General features: G+C 48.8%; 1 protein-coding gene across 3 annotated transcripts in view; it reads right to left on the reverse strand.

Moving 5' to 3' along the window:
- The window catches only part of tecpr1a (tectonin beta-propeller repeat containing 1a), a 94,592-nt gene that overhangs the window by 68,671 nt on the left and 9,661 nt on the right, over positions 1-16,260 (reverse strand). For all 3 annotated transcript variants that reach the window (XM_086001128.1, XM_086001127.1, XM_086001129.1), the window contains exons 3-5: positions 13,108-13,290; positions 1,682-1,804; positions 92-214 (exon numbers count right to left, since the gene is read on the reverse strand). In XM_086001128.1, coding sequence (XP_085857254.1) covers positions 92-214; positions 1,682-1,804; positions 13,108-13,290 — 429 coding nt within the window. The remainder of the gene's footprint in view (positions 1-91; positions 215-1,681; positions 1,805-13,107; positions 13,291-16,260) is intronic.

The raw sequence follows: 16,260 nt of genomic DNA on the forward strand, positions 1-16,260 counted from the left end.
GTAAACTCCAGGCCATTATGTTTTTACATTGAGAATTTTGCCAAAAATATTTCCATGTCAATGCCCCTTTAAGTCTCTGAATTTATTGTACCTTTCCCTGGATTGTTACTGCCCAGACTGAAAGATGTCCTAAAGCCTCATCAGTGATATCCCATCCGCCTACTGCAATATCATTAAAGGGATCTGGCAGCTGTTCAGTCTCTTGCGAGGGAACCTAGAAAGAAAAGACCCGACTTAAAGACTACATTAAACAAGGTTCCATTTAGCTGTTCAGTTCCAATTCAATTAGTTTAAAAGTACATAACTTGAAGAAACACTTTGGCCTAGAAATTCAGTGGGCTGCGCCACCCGTTAGCGCCCAAAGAGGGCACTTAGTGGGTTTTACCACTGGCCACGCCTCCCGCTAAATTTAGCGAGACGCTAATGGTGGCGCTAGCCGTTAGCGCTGCGCCGCTACCGATGACGTCATCGGCGTGCACAGCGCCCCGCTACCGCCCCGATCGCAAAATTTGGTAGTGCCCCCTGCTTTAACGCCGGTCGCAATTTGCGACCGGTTCAGGGGGGCCTACCTGCGGCGGTAGAGGCGCTGAGGTGCGGGGCAGCCATTTTTTTTGCTGGCCGCCTGCCAGCAGCTCTCCGCGCCGCCGTCCCCGGCCTCCTGAGCCCCCCCCCCCCCACGGCGGAGTGCTGGCTGTGTCCCAAGAGCCCGGCTCTTCTCCTCGGTGCCGGGCTCTTTTGCCGGCACTCGCGCTCTTCGAGCGTGCTGCAGCAGGCCCCTCCCCTTTAAGAAGGGGAGGAAGGCCTGCAGTACCGCAGCGCGCCGTGCCGCAGCGTGTGGCGCTGCGGCACATTGCGCTGTGAACTTCAGTTGCAGCGCCCCAAGAGGGATGCGGGGCGCCTCCAGTAGCGCCACGCTTCCCTCTGGGGCGCGCAAACTGAATTTGCGGCGGGCGGCCGCGACTTCTTCTGGGGCGCTACTTCTGGCGCCCTGCTTTGAATTCACTACATTAATTATAAGTCTGTATTGGCATTGATAATACTGTAAAAGCTTATCTATGGGATGCAAGCCTAATGACTTATTTCACATCACTAACAACGGTGCTCCTTTGCATTTAATGGTCTTTAGCTCTCATGCTCCAAGTCTCAATGTGTTCCCATAATCATATGGAGATATTCAGCATAGCAAGAGCACAGACAGCTGAGATAGATTGGGATTCATCCTTTGCCCTCCTCTGCCCTCCTTTGATCTGTATTTACTTTAACCTATTTGAAGAAAAGTTGGTAATGATTTAATCTGTTGGAAAATATGTTATTATTGCCTAAATTAACAAAAACAAATAAAACTGAGCAAATCATCACGCATTACCCACGGGACATGCCTAGGGTGACTATCTGTGTAGTATTTTCTAACAATTTTAAACTATGTTTTAGTTTATAATCATATAAACAGAAACAAGAATGGGCTCTTGCTGGATACAGTATGCAGCAAATGGGCAAACTTATTCCATTTACAACTGGGTCACTCACTCACTCGTCAGTCCAATTCACCTGCTGAATGAATATGAATGAACTGGCCATGTGTCTTCCATTTAGAAGGCTCGTTCTGCAAATTCACACAACGGTGCATTCTAAATTATTATTTGATTCTTAACACTACCTGGAGGATAGACTGTCAACAAACCTTTGCCCACATGTCACACGACTTGTATCTCCTGTAACGGATCCATCGCCGCCGACGCACACAAGAGTTCCACCGCTTGTCTTTTGTGTAAGTGGCGGGAAAATCAATGGCATACGTCCAACCCTAAAATGGCAAACACCAACAGCTTTGGGTATTCTGTTCAAGTTACAGGTTTAGAAAATAGTACTGTAAAATCACCAGCACAGACCAGTTGGGCCGAATGGCCTGTTTCTGTGCTGTTCATTCAATGAAATCATTAAAATAATAGAGCTGCTACATACAGATGCATCAATGGTCTCTCGAAAGAGAACCCTTCTCCTCTCCTGAAGGCAGTGTCTCAGGCGGAGGTACGGTTCCGCAGGTAGTAAGCGCCTTGGGACATTTTACTACGTTAAAGGCGCGAGATAAGTGCAAGCTGTTGTAGTAAACTAACGATCTGCCAGAATAAGCAAGAATGGCTGTATGAGAAGGAGCTCAAATGTGTTTATAGAAATTTGTTGAATTACAGGATGATTTAGCAACATTTTCTGCAGTTAATATGCAAAGTAGTTTCATTGTGTAGCGTAAGGGGTTATAGTAATCTCCACAAATGTTATTAAACAAAGATATTCTATCTAGAAATCTAAAATGCTATTCAGTGAAGGATGTACGGTATTTACCACAAAGGAACACATATCTCTAGCGCAAGATACAAATTAACTTTTAAAAAATCTATGAAGATTCTGAATTTAATAAAACCTCCATTTGCTTATTAATAGACCTTGGCCTAGAAATTCGGTGGGCTTTGCGCCCAGTTAAGGCCCAAAGAGGGCCTCTGCGCCATTGGAGGAGTTTGCGCTGAAATGGAGCCCTGCGCAAATGGCGCCGGTAGCTCTGCGCCGGCACCGATGACGTCATCGGTGTGCGCAGTGCCCCGGTTCCGCCCCGATGTCGGCCCGACCCCCATATTTAGTTGCGGCTGCCTCCTCCGTGGCGGCCGCTACTAACATCGGGAGACCAGGGCCTTCCTGCAGCCTTAGTGGGGCGCATAAAGGTGGAGGTGCGGCCGGCCGCTTTTTCGGCGGCCGCCTGGCCGCACCTCCCTCCCCTGCCTCCTCCACCACCCCCCCCGCGGCATTGCCGGCTGCTTTCCGCGAGCCTGGCACTTCTCCGTGGTGCCGGGCTCATTTGCCGGCACAATCCAGCGGCGATCTCCCCCTTGCAGGCACCTCCTCCTTAAGAGAAGGAGGAGGCCTGCAGTACAGCAGCCTGCCGCACCGCATCGGGTGGCGCAGCGGCTCCTGGAGCGCTGAAATTCACTTTCAGCGCCCCAAGCGGGGGCGGGCACGCCCTGGAACAGCGCCCGGTCCCGCCTTGGGGCGCTAAAAGTGAATATGGGACGGGCGCAACTGGCTCCGCAGCCAGCGCAAAATTTTTGGCGCAACCGAGCTGGCGGGGCTATACCCAATTTCTAGGCCCTTGTGTCAAGCTACTTAGTTACTGACCCAAAACAATATACAGGAAACTTTGTGCTATCCGGCACCGACGGGACCGAGCTGTTGCCATTCCCTCAAAACTGCCGGACACTCCAGCGCTAATGTTGAAACATACGGAGATTTTCAGCTCTGTGTGAATCAACAAACCCTGTTGCTTAGCAACAGCTTCTAAACAGTCGGCAAGCGTCTCTGTAGCGTCTCTAGCTGAAGCTGTTGCTTAGCTACAGACCTTACAGAGCTTGACTGTTGAGAAAAAAGCAACGAAAAGAAAAAAACAGCTCCTGATTTTTGCTGGTGGCTCGAGCTTGCCGGACATTTAGCCTCCGGATAACACAAAGTTTCCTGTACTTTTTTCAATAATTAATTAGAATTAACTCCTTCCTTGTATAAAGGATGGGCAGATCTGACACTAGGTACTATAATTCAGAAGGTGAGAAATGGCAACTATTTATCCACTAGGATAATTAGAAGTGGCCCTTCACCAAAATTTAAGCCCTATATTTGTCTTAAATCTTTTCCTCATCTCTGGAGATACAATCCACAATGTAAATGCATCTCTGCCCTCTCAGGTCACTCCAGGAAAGACATGCAACCTAGTAATAGTGTCAGCTATGGCTCAGTGGGTAGCACTCTCGCCTCAAAGACAGAAGGTTGTGGGTTCAAATCCCACTCCAGAGAGTTGAGCACAAATATCCAGGCGGACACTCCCAGCGCAGTACTGAGGGTGTGTTGCACTGTCGGAGGTGCCGTCTTTCAGATGAGACGTTAAACCGAGGCCCTGTCTGCCCTCTCAGGTGAACATAAAAGATCCATGGCACTATTTTGAAGAAATGCAAAGGAGTTAGTCCTGGTGTTTATCCCTCAATCAACATCACTGGTCATTATCACATTACTATCTATGGGAGCTTGCTGTGTGCAAATTGGCTGCCGCGTTTCCTACATTACAACAGTGAGTACACTTCAAAAGTACTTCATTGGCTGTAAAGCGCTTTGGGATGTTGTGAAATGCACTATAGAAAAGTCTTTGGGGGAAAAATTCAGTATCGCCCCGTTTGGGGCGCGATTATCGGCCGGGCGCAAAGTTTAGCGCCTGGCGCTAATTATCGCCTCAGACTGCAAACTTGGCTTTTATCGCCCCTGGAGGTGATTGGAGCGCTAAATCAGGCGCTGCATACCTGTCTTAAGGCGCAAAGGCCGAGGAGTGAGGCACTAACTCAGAGTGCAGGCGCAGCGCAGGTGATGTCAGTTAGCGGTGGAAGACAGACACACTGGCGCCGGACAGTTCTTAAAGGGGAGGGTCGATCTTGCTCTCCAGCTACACCCTGCTCATTGGAGCCTTGAATCTCGGCCTGGAGAGACCTGTGACTACATTTTCCAGCCAAGGACTATGGAGAGGGTGAGAGAACGAGCTCTGCACTTCAGCGAGCAGGCCTTGGAGGCTCTGGTTGGTGCGGTGGAGTGCAGAAGATCTATACTCTACGCTGAGAGTGGCAGGAGGCCTTTGCCGCGCGACTACAGAAGAGTGTGGAGGGAGGTGGCTCAGAACGTCTCCTCCAGGAGCATGGTGCCCAGGACCCATACTCAATGTCGCAAAAAGTTCAACGACCTCACTTGGGTCGTCAGGGTGAGTGGCTTTTTTTCAATACCTCTCCATCCCTCCATCTCAACCTCACTCTATGGCCAGAGGGTCTTAAAACCCCAATGCCCAACACTCATCTAACACCTATGGCCCTCTCATGAAACACACACACATTCCACACTTTGCATACAGTAAGGGCTATTCACCTATGGGAGGCACATCAGACAAGACCATGGCTGCATACATTAAGGGCTATTCAATTATGGGAGGCACATCAGGCAAGACCATGGCTGTATATTTACTCAGACGCCGTCCTTTTTCTTGCAGGCCAAGCTACCTCATAATAGGAGACAGCAGCAACGGACGGGTGGAGGGCGGCCTCAGCTGCAACCCCTCGGCGATCTTGAGGCGCGTGTCCACAGGATTGTGGCAAGCCAGGTGATCGGTCCTGTCGCACCTGGACAGGCCGACCCCATTCTGGACAGCAATGGTAAGGTCATCACCTTTTTCTCCTCTCTCATTCCACGTGTTCCTCACAACACCAGCCTTTGACACTTTCAATCCAACTTACTAAATCGCTGCACTTATTCCTCCCTTACTGCCCCCCTGTCCTCACGTTAAAGCCACTCTTGTACCTCCCTGCTTTCAGATGGTGATTCACCAGCTGAGGAGACGGGCCCTCAAGCTGCCAGTGGGAGTGAAGCTGCAGGCGAGGAGGAAGAGGAAGCCGGAGCATCAGCACCACCCTCTCCCGAGGAAGCCCATGCCCACACTGGGAACACGTCTTCCCTGGAGGGGAGCAGAGGGTGAAGGGTCTGATGAGGGTGAAGCTACGGGACCCAGCGGGCTGCAGCAACGCGATGGGGGTAGGGAAGCTCGGGGACCTTCGCCCCGGAGGGAGAGTAGGCCAGCGAGTCCTGCTGCACTGGACGCAGAGGAGGAGCGGCTCATCACTGAAATGAACACCCAGGCAGTGAACATGCACACTGAGCTCATGGGTGCAGTGGGAAGGGTGCCCGAATGCATTGAAGCACTGGCAAGGAGTGTGGAGCACTACGCTGTAGCACAGGCGGATGCCACGCTAAAGCTTAGTGCTGCAATTCAGTCACTGGCTGCCGTGATCCCATCTCAGACTGCTCTCACGCAGACTCAGATTGAGACCACGCAAGCACTGACTGCTGCCATTGTCGCTGGTCCGGACACATTTCCCTGGGGCTCTCACCGTGCCGTAGCAGGCCAGCAATCTGTGCTCCAGCAGATTGCTCCGGATGCTGATGTGCTGCCCCGTGGGAGTGCCAGTGTGTCGGTCGAGCAGGGAGTTGCTGTCCTCTCTCAAGATGACAGCATTCCTGCTGCCACCACTATCACTTCCCCATTGCACTTGCCACAGCCTGTAGCCCAGACTGTTGCCGCCCATGCAGAGTTGGTGCAGTCTGCAGCCGGGCCCTCCAGGCCTAGAGCTGGTCGAGGCCGTCCTTCAAGGGCATCTGCAGTCTCAGGTTCTGACAATCAGCAGCCTTCCACCAGCCTTTCTGCAGCCACTGGGGCCCCATTACGGAGCAGCAGTAGGGTGGGAAGGGGGGAAATGCGCAAGGGAAGGAGATCACCCTCGAAGGGCAAAAAGTAGGAGGTCTGACGAAATGTTGGTCAATTTTTTATTAAAGGCTGAGGTTCGTGTTCAAACTTTTGTTTAGTGTTTTGGACATTATCTCCAGGTTGTGAGAACCAGTTAAGTTAATGACTGATTTTTTGTGTTTGTTTCTATTAGTTTGTCATGAAGAAAAATGACACACACAGAGTTTGTAAAATAAATACGTTTTTGTATTCAAAATGTACATGTTTGGTCTTTGGAATCATTGCTACCTTGGCCGGCTTAGGGGTTGCGGGTTGGTTTCATTCATGTTGTTCTCCATGCCAGAAGCCATTTCCTGAGTAGGGGCCTAGAAGCGGCTTGCTATCAGCCGTTGACAGACGGCCCTTGCAGTTTCAACATTGTGGACCTCCCTCCTGCCTTGGTGCTGCTGATGATCATCCTCCTCCTCTTCTTCCTCCTCCTCCGGTGGTGCTCCAAGGCCTGGTGGCATTGGCTGGGTCCTGAGGATTGCCAGGTTATGCAGCATGCAGCACGCAACTATGAAGAGGGAGACTTGCTCAGGCGAGTACTGCAGGGCTCCTCCTGAGTGGTCCAGACAGCGGAACCGTTGCTTGAGCACGCCAATCGTCTGCTCAACTATGTTCCTGGTGGCGAGATGGCTCTCGTTGTACCACAGCTCAGCAGGGGTGTTGGGGTTACGGAGCGGTGTCATCAGCCAGGCGCACAGTGGATAACCCTTGTCTCCGAGGAGCCAACCACTTGGCTGATGCGGTGCCTGGAAAAGTTCCGGCACAGCAATCTGGCGCAGGCTGAATGCATCGTGGCTGCTGCCAGGATAGTGGGCATTGACAGCGAGTATCAGCTGTCTGTGGTCACAGACCAACTGGACGTTTAAGGAGTGGAACCCCTTGCGGTTGGGAAAATCCTCTGCATTCTCATGCGGTGCACGCAATGCCACATGCGCGCAGTTAATGGCGCCCTGCACCATGGGGAAGCCCGCTATCCTCGCAAAGCCCAGTGCACGTTCATGCTGTTTGGCCCGCGTCATCGGGAAAGAGATGTACTGACGTCTCCTTTTATAGAGGGCATTTGTGACCTGACGGATGCAGCAGTGGACCACGAACTGGGAGATATTGGCGATGTCCCCAGTAGCTGCTTGAAAGGAGCCAGTGGCATAAAAGTTCAGAGCCACTGTGACCTTCACTGCCACCAACAGAGACGTCCTGGTCCTCAGTAGAGGCTGCAGATCTGGCTGCAGCAGGTGGCAGAGCTCAGTGGCCACCTCCTTGCTGAAGCGCAGCCTTCGCAAACACTGCTCCTCAGACAAATGAATGTAGGAGAATTGTTCCCGGAATACCCTGGGAGGGTAAGGTCTCCTGTACAGAGGCCTGTTGGCCCTCCTCCGTCTGGCTATGATTGCCACTCTCTCTCTGCGTCTCTGTTGCCTCCGATTCTGCAGGCGCAGGACGATGCCCCAAATCAGTGCAGCCCCCACAGTCTCTTGGCAATCAAAGTAATGAAGGTCAAAAACAAAAGTACCTGCAAAGTGATGCTCAGTAGCCAAAACTACTTTACACAGCGTTGATTCAATGCAGAAGTCTCTCCTTCTCTCTCTCAGAATCTCTCTCTTTGTCAGAATGAGTGGTGCAAAAATGTCTACCACAGAAAAATCCAGGAAGAGGCCGCCTTTAAATAGCGCACCCACAGCCCCACACCGACTGGGAAATGTTCCAGTCTACCTGTCGTTGCTTGTGCCAGGCGGAAAGGAGGGGGGCGCCACTCAATATCCGGTCTGGGGCGCCACAAGGGCGTTGCATGCTCGAATGACGTCAAGATCTGCAGGCGCAGGAGATCGGGGCGGTATTGTTTAGCGCCGCTGCAAAATGTCTGGTCAATTTCGCGAGCTGCGCAGACATCGCCGCGCCCGGGCGCTAGTTGCTTTGCACCCCATTAACGCCCTCTTAAGGCGCTAACGGGAGGTGCAAACCAACCGAATTTTTCCCCCTTTCTTTCTTAATTCTAGTTTAAATTCTTTTACCAACACACATGACTGCAGAAACAACACGACAAAATAATAAAATTAAAAGGAGCTTTTCAATATGTCTTGAATACAATGGACAACTTTTAATTTATTTATGCTTTGACATGAGTAATGTTTTAATGAAGCAAAATTACTATTTTACAAGTGTAACATGTGCTTAGTGGGAACAGCCTGGAAGTATCAGAGCAGGAATGGCACCATGGAATATTGGTGAGAGGTTACTAGCCAGGTGCTCCCAGGTAGTAAAGAAAAGAAACAAAATGTTGGGCTTCATGAAAAAAGATAGAACATGTAAATCAATAGATGTGATTTTAAAGCTGGACTAGGCGTGACCACACAGAATCACAGAAAATTAAAGCACAGAAGGAAGCTATTTGGCCCATCACACCTGTCCTGGTATTAAAAAGAAAGACTTGCATTTATATAGCGCCTTTCATGACCACCGGACATCCCAAAGCACTTTACAGCCAGTGAAGTACTTTTTGAAGTGTAGTCACTGTTGTAATGTAGGAAATGTGGCAACCAATTTGCGCACAGCAAGCTCCTACAAACAACAATGTGATAATGACCAGATAATCTGTTTTAGTGATGTTGATTGAGGGATAAATATTGGCCAGGACACCGGGGAGAACTCCCCTGTTCTTCTTCGAAATAGTGCCACTGGATCTTTTATGTCCACCTGAGAGAGCAGACGGGGTCCCGGTTTAACGTCTCATCTTTAAGACGGCACCTCAGACAGTGCAGCTCACCCTCAGTATTTCACTGGAGTGTCAGCCTCAATTTTTGTGCTCACTAGCTCCTTAATAGGAACTATCTACTCTAATCATGCCCTTTGCCCCTACCTGTTTACAGTTTTCCTTTTAAAATATTTATCCAATTCACTTCTAAATGTTAATTATAGTAACTGCCTGAATAGCCACTTCTGACAAAGCAATCCGTGTTCTCATAACCCTCTGAAAAAAACTTCTTCTAATTTACCCCTTTGTCCTGCTAGCACTGTTCTTAAATCTATGCCTTGTTCTTTGCGATTAATTGATTGGAAAAGATGGAAAATCAAACGGAGGATGGAAGGGCTACAACAACACTCAAGAAGCTCAACACAATGCAGAACAAAGCAGCGTGCTTCATCAGGATTTTATCCACTAACCTAAACATCCACCTCCACCACTACCGGCACACTATGGCTAGAGTGCAATAAAAAGAAAATTCTACAACATCCAAATCCCAATCAAAATCTGGCTCAAAATATTTGACAGCATAATCCTGCCCATTGCACTGTACGGTAGTGAAGTATGGGGCCCGCTAAATCACCAAAGCTACACTAAATGGGAAAAACATACAATAGAAGCCCTACATGCAGAATTCTGCCGAAGCATCCTTCGCACCCAAAGAAAAACGCCAACAAATGCATGCAGAGCCGAACTAGGCAGATACCCACTGATAATAAACATCCAAAAACGAGCACTAAACTTCCTAAATCACCTCAAATCTAGCTCCCCAGACACCCTTCATTTCAAAGCCTTTCAGACCCAAGAGCTAAACCCAGAAAATAGTCCCCTGAGTCAGCTGCTACGGAAACTAAGTACTCAGCCGGACCCTGACCAGCCCCAGACCAACACAGCCGTCCAAACACCAATCCGAGTGAACCAAATCATTAAAAAATGCAAAGAAACCTACCTGGAACATTGGAACAAAATAACCGAAAGCCAAAGCAGATTAGAATGTTACCGGGCCCTAAAAAGAGAATATAAACTGGCAGACTACCTCACGACCATCAGAGACACAAAACAGAGACAGACCCTCACCAGGTACAGACTAAGCGACCACCAACTGGAAATTGAAAAAGGCAGATACAAGAAATCCTGGCAGCCTAGAGAGAATAGAATATGCGATCAATGTCTGGCTGGCGAGGTTGAAACAGAAATGCATTTCCTCCTAAAATGCGAAAAATTCAACACATCAAGAAACATATTATTCAACAAGCTAAGCCAAACAACCCCAGATTTCAAGGAATTGGATGATCTGTCAAAATTGAGATTAGTCCTAGGAGAAGGAGACAGACCATACCTTGGGGCCAAATATGTAACAACATGTCACAACCTGAGGACTGTTTAAAATTAAGACTGTTTAAAATTAATATTGAACGTACCAAATGAAGTACAAAGACTGTTTAAAATTAATATTGTTTAAAAGTAATATTGTATGTACCCAACAAATGTCAAATCGATTGACACCTACAGAATGTTGGAAAACTGTACCTTTTTGCTATGTAAGCTTTGGCAATATGGTTCTCTGTAAACTTTCATGCCAATAAAGCATTTTAATTGGATAATTGGAATTGTGTACCATCTACAGGATGCAATGCAGCAACTCACCAAGGTTTTTTCGGCAGCACCTCCCAATCCCGCGACCTCCACCACCTGGAAGGACAAAGGCAGCAAGCGCATGGGAACACCACCACCTCCAAGTTACCCTCCAAGTCACATACCATCCTGACTTGGAAATATATCGCCGTTCCTTCATCGTCGCTAGGTCAAAATCCTGGAATTCCCTCCCTAACATCACTGTGGAAGTACCCTCACCACACGGACTGCAGCGATTCAAGAAGAAGGCCCACCACCACCTTCTCAACTAGGAATGGGTAGTAAATGTTAGCCTTGCCAGTGACGCCCACATCCCGAGAATGATTTTTTTTTTAAAACGTTGCCTCCTTTTAAAAAACTAATTTTTGCTCTAATTTCTCCAGGGAAGTCCAACTTTGATTCCTTTACTCTTCAGATTCTGAAAGTATATCTCGGGGCGTTTGAAACTAGTTTTGCTAATCTGTCTGAGAAGGTAGAGAGGGGCAAGGGGATATCCTTGGAAGGTTAACAGCAAAATCCCATAAAGGGTTATGGTCAGGGATGGACAGGGACCTTACTTCAGGTCCTCTTTTACATTGGAGCTTTTTTTGTATATATTTACAGAAGAACACAAGGACATAAAAAATAGGAGCAGGAGTAGGCCATAAGGCTCCTCGAGCCTGCTCCGCCATTCAATAAGATCATGGCTGATCTTCAAACTCAACTCCACTTTCCTGCCTGATCCCCATATCCCTTAATACCCTTAGGAGGAAAAATTCGGTTGCTTTGCACCTCCCGTTGGCACAAAGCAACTAGCACTCGGGCGCGCCAATGTTTGCGCCACTCGCGAAATTGATCAGACATTTTGCGGCGGCGCTAAACACTACCGCCACGATCTCCTGCGCCCGCAGATCGTGATGGCAGTCGAGCGTGCAATGCCCCGGTAGTGCCCAAACCAGATATTGAGTGGCGCCCCCTGCCTTATCGTCTGCCGAGGGGAGCGTTTTGCCGTCGGGAAGGGACTGGGGGAGCGCTATTTAAAGGCGACCACTTCCTGCCTTTTTTTCTTGGCGACATTTTTGCACCACGCATTCTGAGAGAGAGAGAGACTTCTGGAGAGATTCAATGCTGTGTGAAGGAGTTTTGGGTACTGAGCGGCACTTTGCAGGTTCATTTTGATTTGACCTTCCTTGCATCGATTTAGAAGAGACTATGGGGGCTGCACTCTGAGCTCTTTCCCTGGGCCTCTCCATTGCTCTTTCCAGCAGATTTGATGTATAGGTCTCCCCAGGCTGAGATTCAAGGCTGCAATGAGCAGGGTGTGGATGGAGAGCAAGATCGACCCTCCCCTTTAAGAACTTGCCGGCGCCAGTGTATCTGTGTTCCATTACTGACTGACATCATATGAGCTTCACCAGTGCTCTGAGGTAGCGCCTCGGCGTTAGTGCCTTAAGAGAGGTGTGTAGCGTCTGATTTAGCGCTCCAATCACCTTCAGGGGTGATAGAAGCCAAGTTTGCAGTCAGAGGCGATAATTAGCAATGGGCGCTAAACTTTGCGCCCAGCCGATAATTGCGCCCCAAACGGGGCGATACCGAATTTCTCCCCCTTAGAGTCCAAAAATCTATCGATCAGCCTTGAACATACTCAACGACTCAGCATCCACAGCCTTCTGGTGTAGAGAATTCCAAAGATTCACAACCCTCTGAGTGAAGAAATGTCTTCTCTTCTCAGTCCTAAATGGCCATCCCCTTATCCTGAGACTATGTCCCATCATTCCAGACTCTCCAACCAGGAGAATCAGCCTCTCAGCATCTACCCAGTCAATCCCTCGCAGAATCTTGTATATTTTAATGAGATCACCTCTCATTCTTCTAAACTCCAGAGAGTATAGGCCCATTCTACACAATCTCTCATCATAGGGCAACCCTCTCATTCCAGGAATCAATCTAGTGAACTTTCGTTGCACTCCCTCTAAGGTAAGTATATCCTTCCTTAGGTGCAGAGGAATAGTTAAGTCTGTATTTTACTATTTGATTGTCTATTCATTGTTAAGAAATCCGTTTGGTAGATTACAGCCTAAGCCATGTTCTGATAAAAGTGTTTACTCCACCACTTTCTGAAGTCATATGAGGGTATGTGATACAGCCAGTAACCCAAGGTAGCTGGTCAATCCCTGGACACTATAATTATCTAGATATCAGGCAAATGAAGGCACAATCTGGTTTGCAAGGAACTAGAAAGTGATAACCCCTTTCTTTCTTGACGTATCTATATATCAAGAAAGAAAGGGGTTATCAGATTGGCAGGGTAGATGCCCTGACTATCTTCGCCTGCCTGATCGATGTGCACGCAATATGCTCAAGATAAACACAGTCATTTATTGTACCCTCTTACCCCTTTTTCTGTTGGCTCTCCTCCAATATTTTCATCCACGTACCAGTCGGATTCCCACTCCCAGTGCGGTGACGCGAGTTTAAACTCGTTCAGTGGTTGATGTGCCAACCCTGTAACATTACTCCATTGCCAGCGGTCACTGGGTAGCAGGCGGTCACTGAAACCATCCACAGGATTCCAGCGCTACATAAAATAGATGAAACAAATCTCTGAGGTATAACACACACACACAGGAATTGCGCACTTTTAAAACATCTAGTTACAGGAGTTTATCTTGGCAGCTAACATAAAAGGGAATCTAAAAGCATTCTATAGGCATATAAATAGTAAATGGGCAGTAAGAGTAGAGGTGGGGCCGATTAGGGACCAAAAAGGAGACCTACACATGGAGGCAGAGGGTATGGCTGAGGTGCTAAATGAGTACAGGTAGACTACCCTTTATCCGAACGTCCGAAAACCGAAACCCTCTAAAAACCGAAGGTTTTTTCGTTCAGCGTAAGTCGTGCGCACGACCCCCCGCGGACCCCCCCCGGCCCCCCCCGCCGACCCCGACCCCCGCCGCGGACCCCCGCCGGCCCCGACCCCCGCCCCGCTGACTTACACTGAGCGTCAGCGTAAGTCGTGCGCACGACCCCCGCCGACCCCCCCGCCGGCCCCGACCCCCGCCGACCCCCCCGCGGACCCCGCCGCCCCGACCCCCGCCGACCCCCCCGCGGACCCCCGCCGGCCCCGACCCCCGCCGACCCCCCCGCGGACCCCCGCCGACTTACGCTAAGTCGGCGGGGGTCGGGGTCGGTGGGGGTCCGCGGTGGTCGGGGCCGGCGGGGGGCTCGGGGTCGGCGGGGGTGGTCGGCGGGGGGTCGTGCGCACGACCCCCCGCCGACCCCCGCCGACCCACCTTCCGAAATCCGAAATTCTCCGAAAACTGAAACACAGCTGGTCCCGAAGTTTTCGGATAAAGGATAGTCTACCTGTACTTTGCATCTGTCTTCACCAAGGAAGAAGATGCTGCCAAAGTCATAGTGAAAGAGGAGGTAGTGGAGATACTGGATGAGATAAAATTTGATAAAGAGGTACTAGAAAGGCTGGCTGTACTTAAAGTAGATAAGTCACCAGGACCGGATGCATCCTAGGATGCTGAGGGAATTTAAGGAGAAAATGGCGGAGGTACTGGGTATAATCTTCCAATCCTCCTTAGAAACGGGGGTGGTGCCAGAGGACTGGAGAATTGCAAATGTTACACCCTTGTTCAAAAAAGGGTGTAAGGATAAACCCAGCAACTACAGGCCAGTCAGTTTAACCTTGGTACAGGAAACTCTCGATTTACCAGCACCTAAATAACCGGAAATCTCTGTTAACCGGCAAACTTCAGGAGTAGGTTCAGGTAAGTTTTACTTCATATTAGTGGCCGTTCCTGGATCTGTGGCTGTGTAATCGGGGTTCCTGCACTTGTTGCTAAGCAACATGCATGCTTGGTCTGTGGCCGAGGTTCCTGCAGCTGTTGTTAAGCAACAGGGAAGCCTGGATTTGTTGCTGTGTATGGAGCTCTCGTACCTTTTAACTATACCTCTCTGTAATCTGGACTTTTTGATAAACCGACACCACGCCGGTCCCGTCGGTGCTGGATAAAAAAGAGTTTCCTGTAGTGGGGAAGCTTTTAGAAACTATAATCAGGGACAAAGTTAACAGTCACTTGGACAAGTAGGGATTAATTAAGGAAAGCCAGCACGGATTTGTTAAAGGCAAATCATGGTGAACTAACTTGATCGAGTTTTTTGATGAGATAACAGAGAGGGTTGATGAGGGCAATGCAGTTGATGTAGTGTACATGGACTTCCAAAAGGCGTTTGATAAAGTGCCACATAGTAGGCTTGTCAGCAAAGTTGAAGCCCATGGAATAAAAGGGACAGTGGTAACATGGAGACAAAGTTGGCTAAGTGGCAGGAAACAGAGAGTAGTGGTGAACAGTTATTTTCCAGACTGGAGGAAGGTGTACAGTGGTGTTCCCCAGGGGTCGGTACTAAGACCACTGCTTTTCTTGATATATATTAATGACTCAGACAGGACATAATTTCAAAATTTGCTGATGACACAATACCTGGAAGTATAGTGAACAGTGAGGAGGATAGTGATAAACTTCAAGAAGACATAGACATGCTGGTGGAATGGGCAGACACGTGGCAGATGAAATTGAACTCATAAAAGTGCAAAGTGATATATTTTGGTAGGAAGAACGAGGAGAGGCAATATAAACTAAAGGGTACAATTCTAAAAGGGGTGCAGGAACAGAGAGATCTGGGGGTGTATGTGCATAAATCGTTGAAGATGGCAGGGCAGGTTGAGAAATCGGTTAAAAAAGCATACGGGATCCTGGGCTTCATAAATAGAGGCATAGAGTACAAAAGCAAGAACGTTATGATGAACCTTTGTAAAACACTGGTTCGACCACAACTGGAATATTGTGTCCAATTCTGGGCACCGCACTTTAGGAAGGATGTGAAGATCTTAGAGAGGGTGCAGAAAAGATTTACGAGAATGATTCCAGGGAAGAGGGACTTCAGTTACGTGGATAGACTAGAGAAGCTGGGGTTGTTCTCCTTACAGCAGAGAAGATTGAGTGGAGATTTGATAGAGGTATTCAAAATCATGAGGGGTCGAGACAGAGTAGTTAGCGAGAAACTGTTCCCATCAGCGGAAGGGTCAAGAACCAGAGAACACAGATTTAAGATGATTAGCAAAAGAACCAAAGGCGACATGAGGAAAAACATTTTTACGCAGCGAGTGATTAGGATCTGGAATGTACTGCTTGAAAGGGTGGTGGAGGCAGATTCAACTGTGGCTTTCAAAAGGGAGTTGGATAAGTACCTGAAGGAAAAAATTTTTGCAGGGCTACGGGGAAAGGGCGGGGGAGTGGGACTAGCTGAAGTGCTCTTGCAGAGAGCCGGCATGGGCTTCACGGGCCGAGTGGCCTCCTTCTGTGCTGTAACTATTCTATGATTCTAACTGCAACATAGCACAACCATAAATATAAAGATTAACATTTCACCTTATCGTCTGATCATTTCTATTTCCATGGCCATGGGCAGCCGAATAAGAACGGAATAAGAAATTTATTCCAGTTCAGGGGGCACAATATTGAATTTCAGCCTCAAT

This window comes from Somniosus microcephalus, chromosome 11 (genome assembly GCF_052327205.1).
Source record: "Somniosus microcephalus isolate GS21.2 chromosome 11, FLI_Smic_1.0, whole genome shotgun sequence".
NCBI classification, from domain to species: domain Eukaryota; kingdom Metazoa; phylum Chordata; class Chondrichthyes; order Squaliformes; family Somniosidae; genus Somniosus; species Somniosus microcephalus.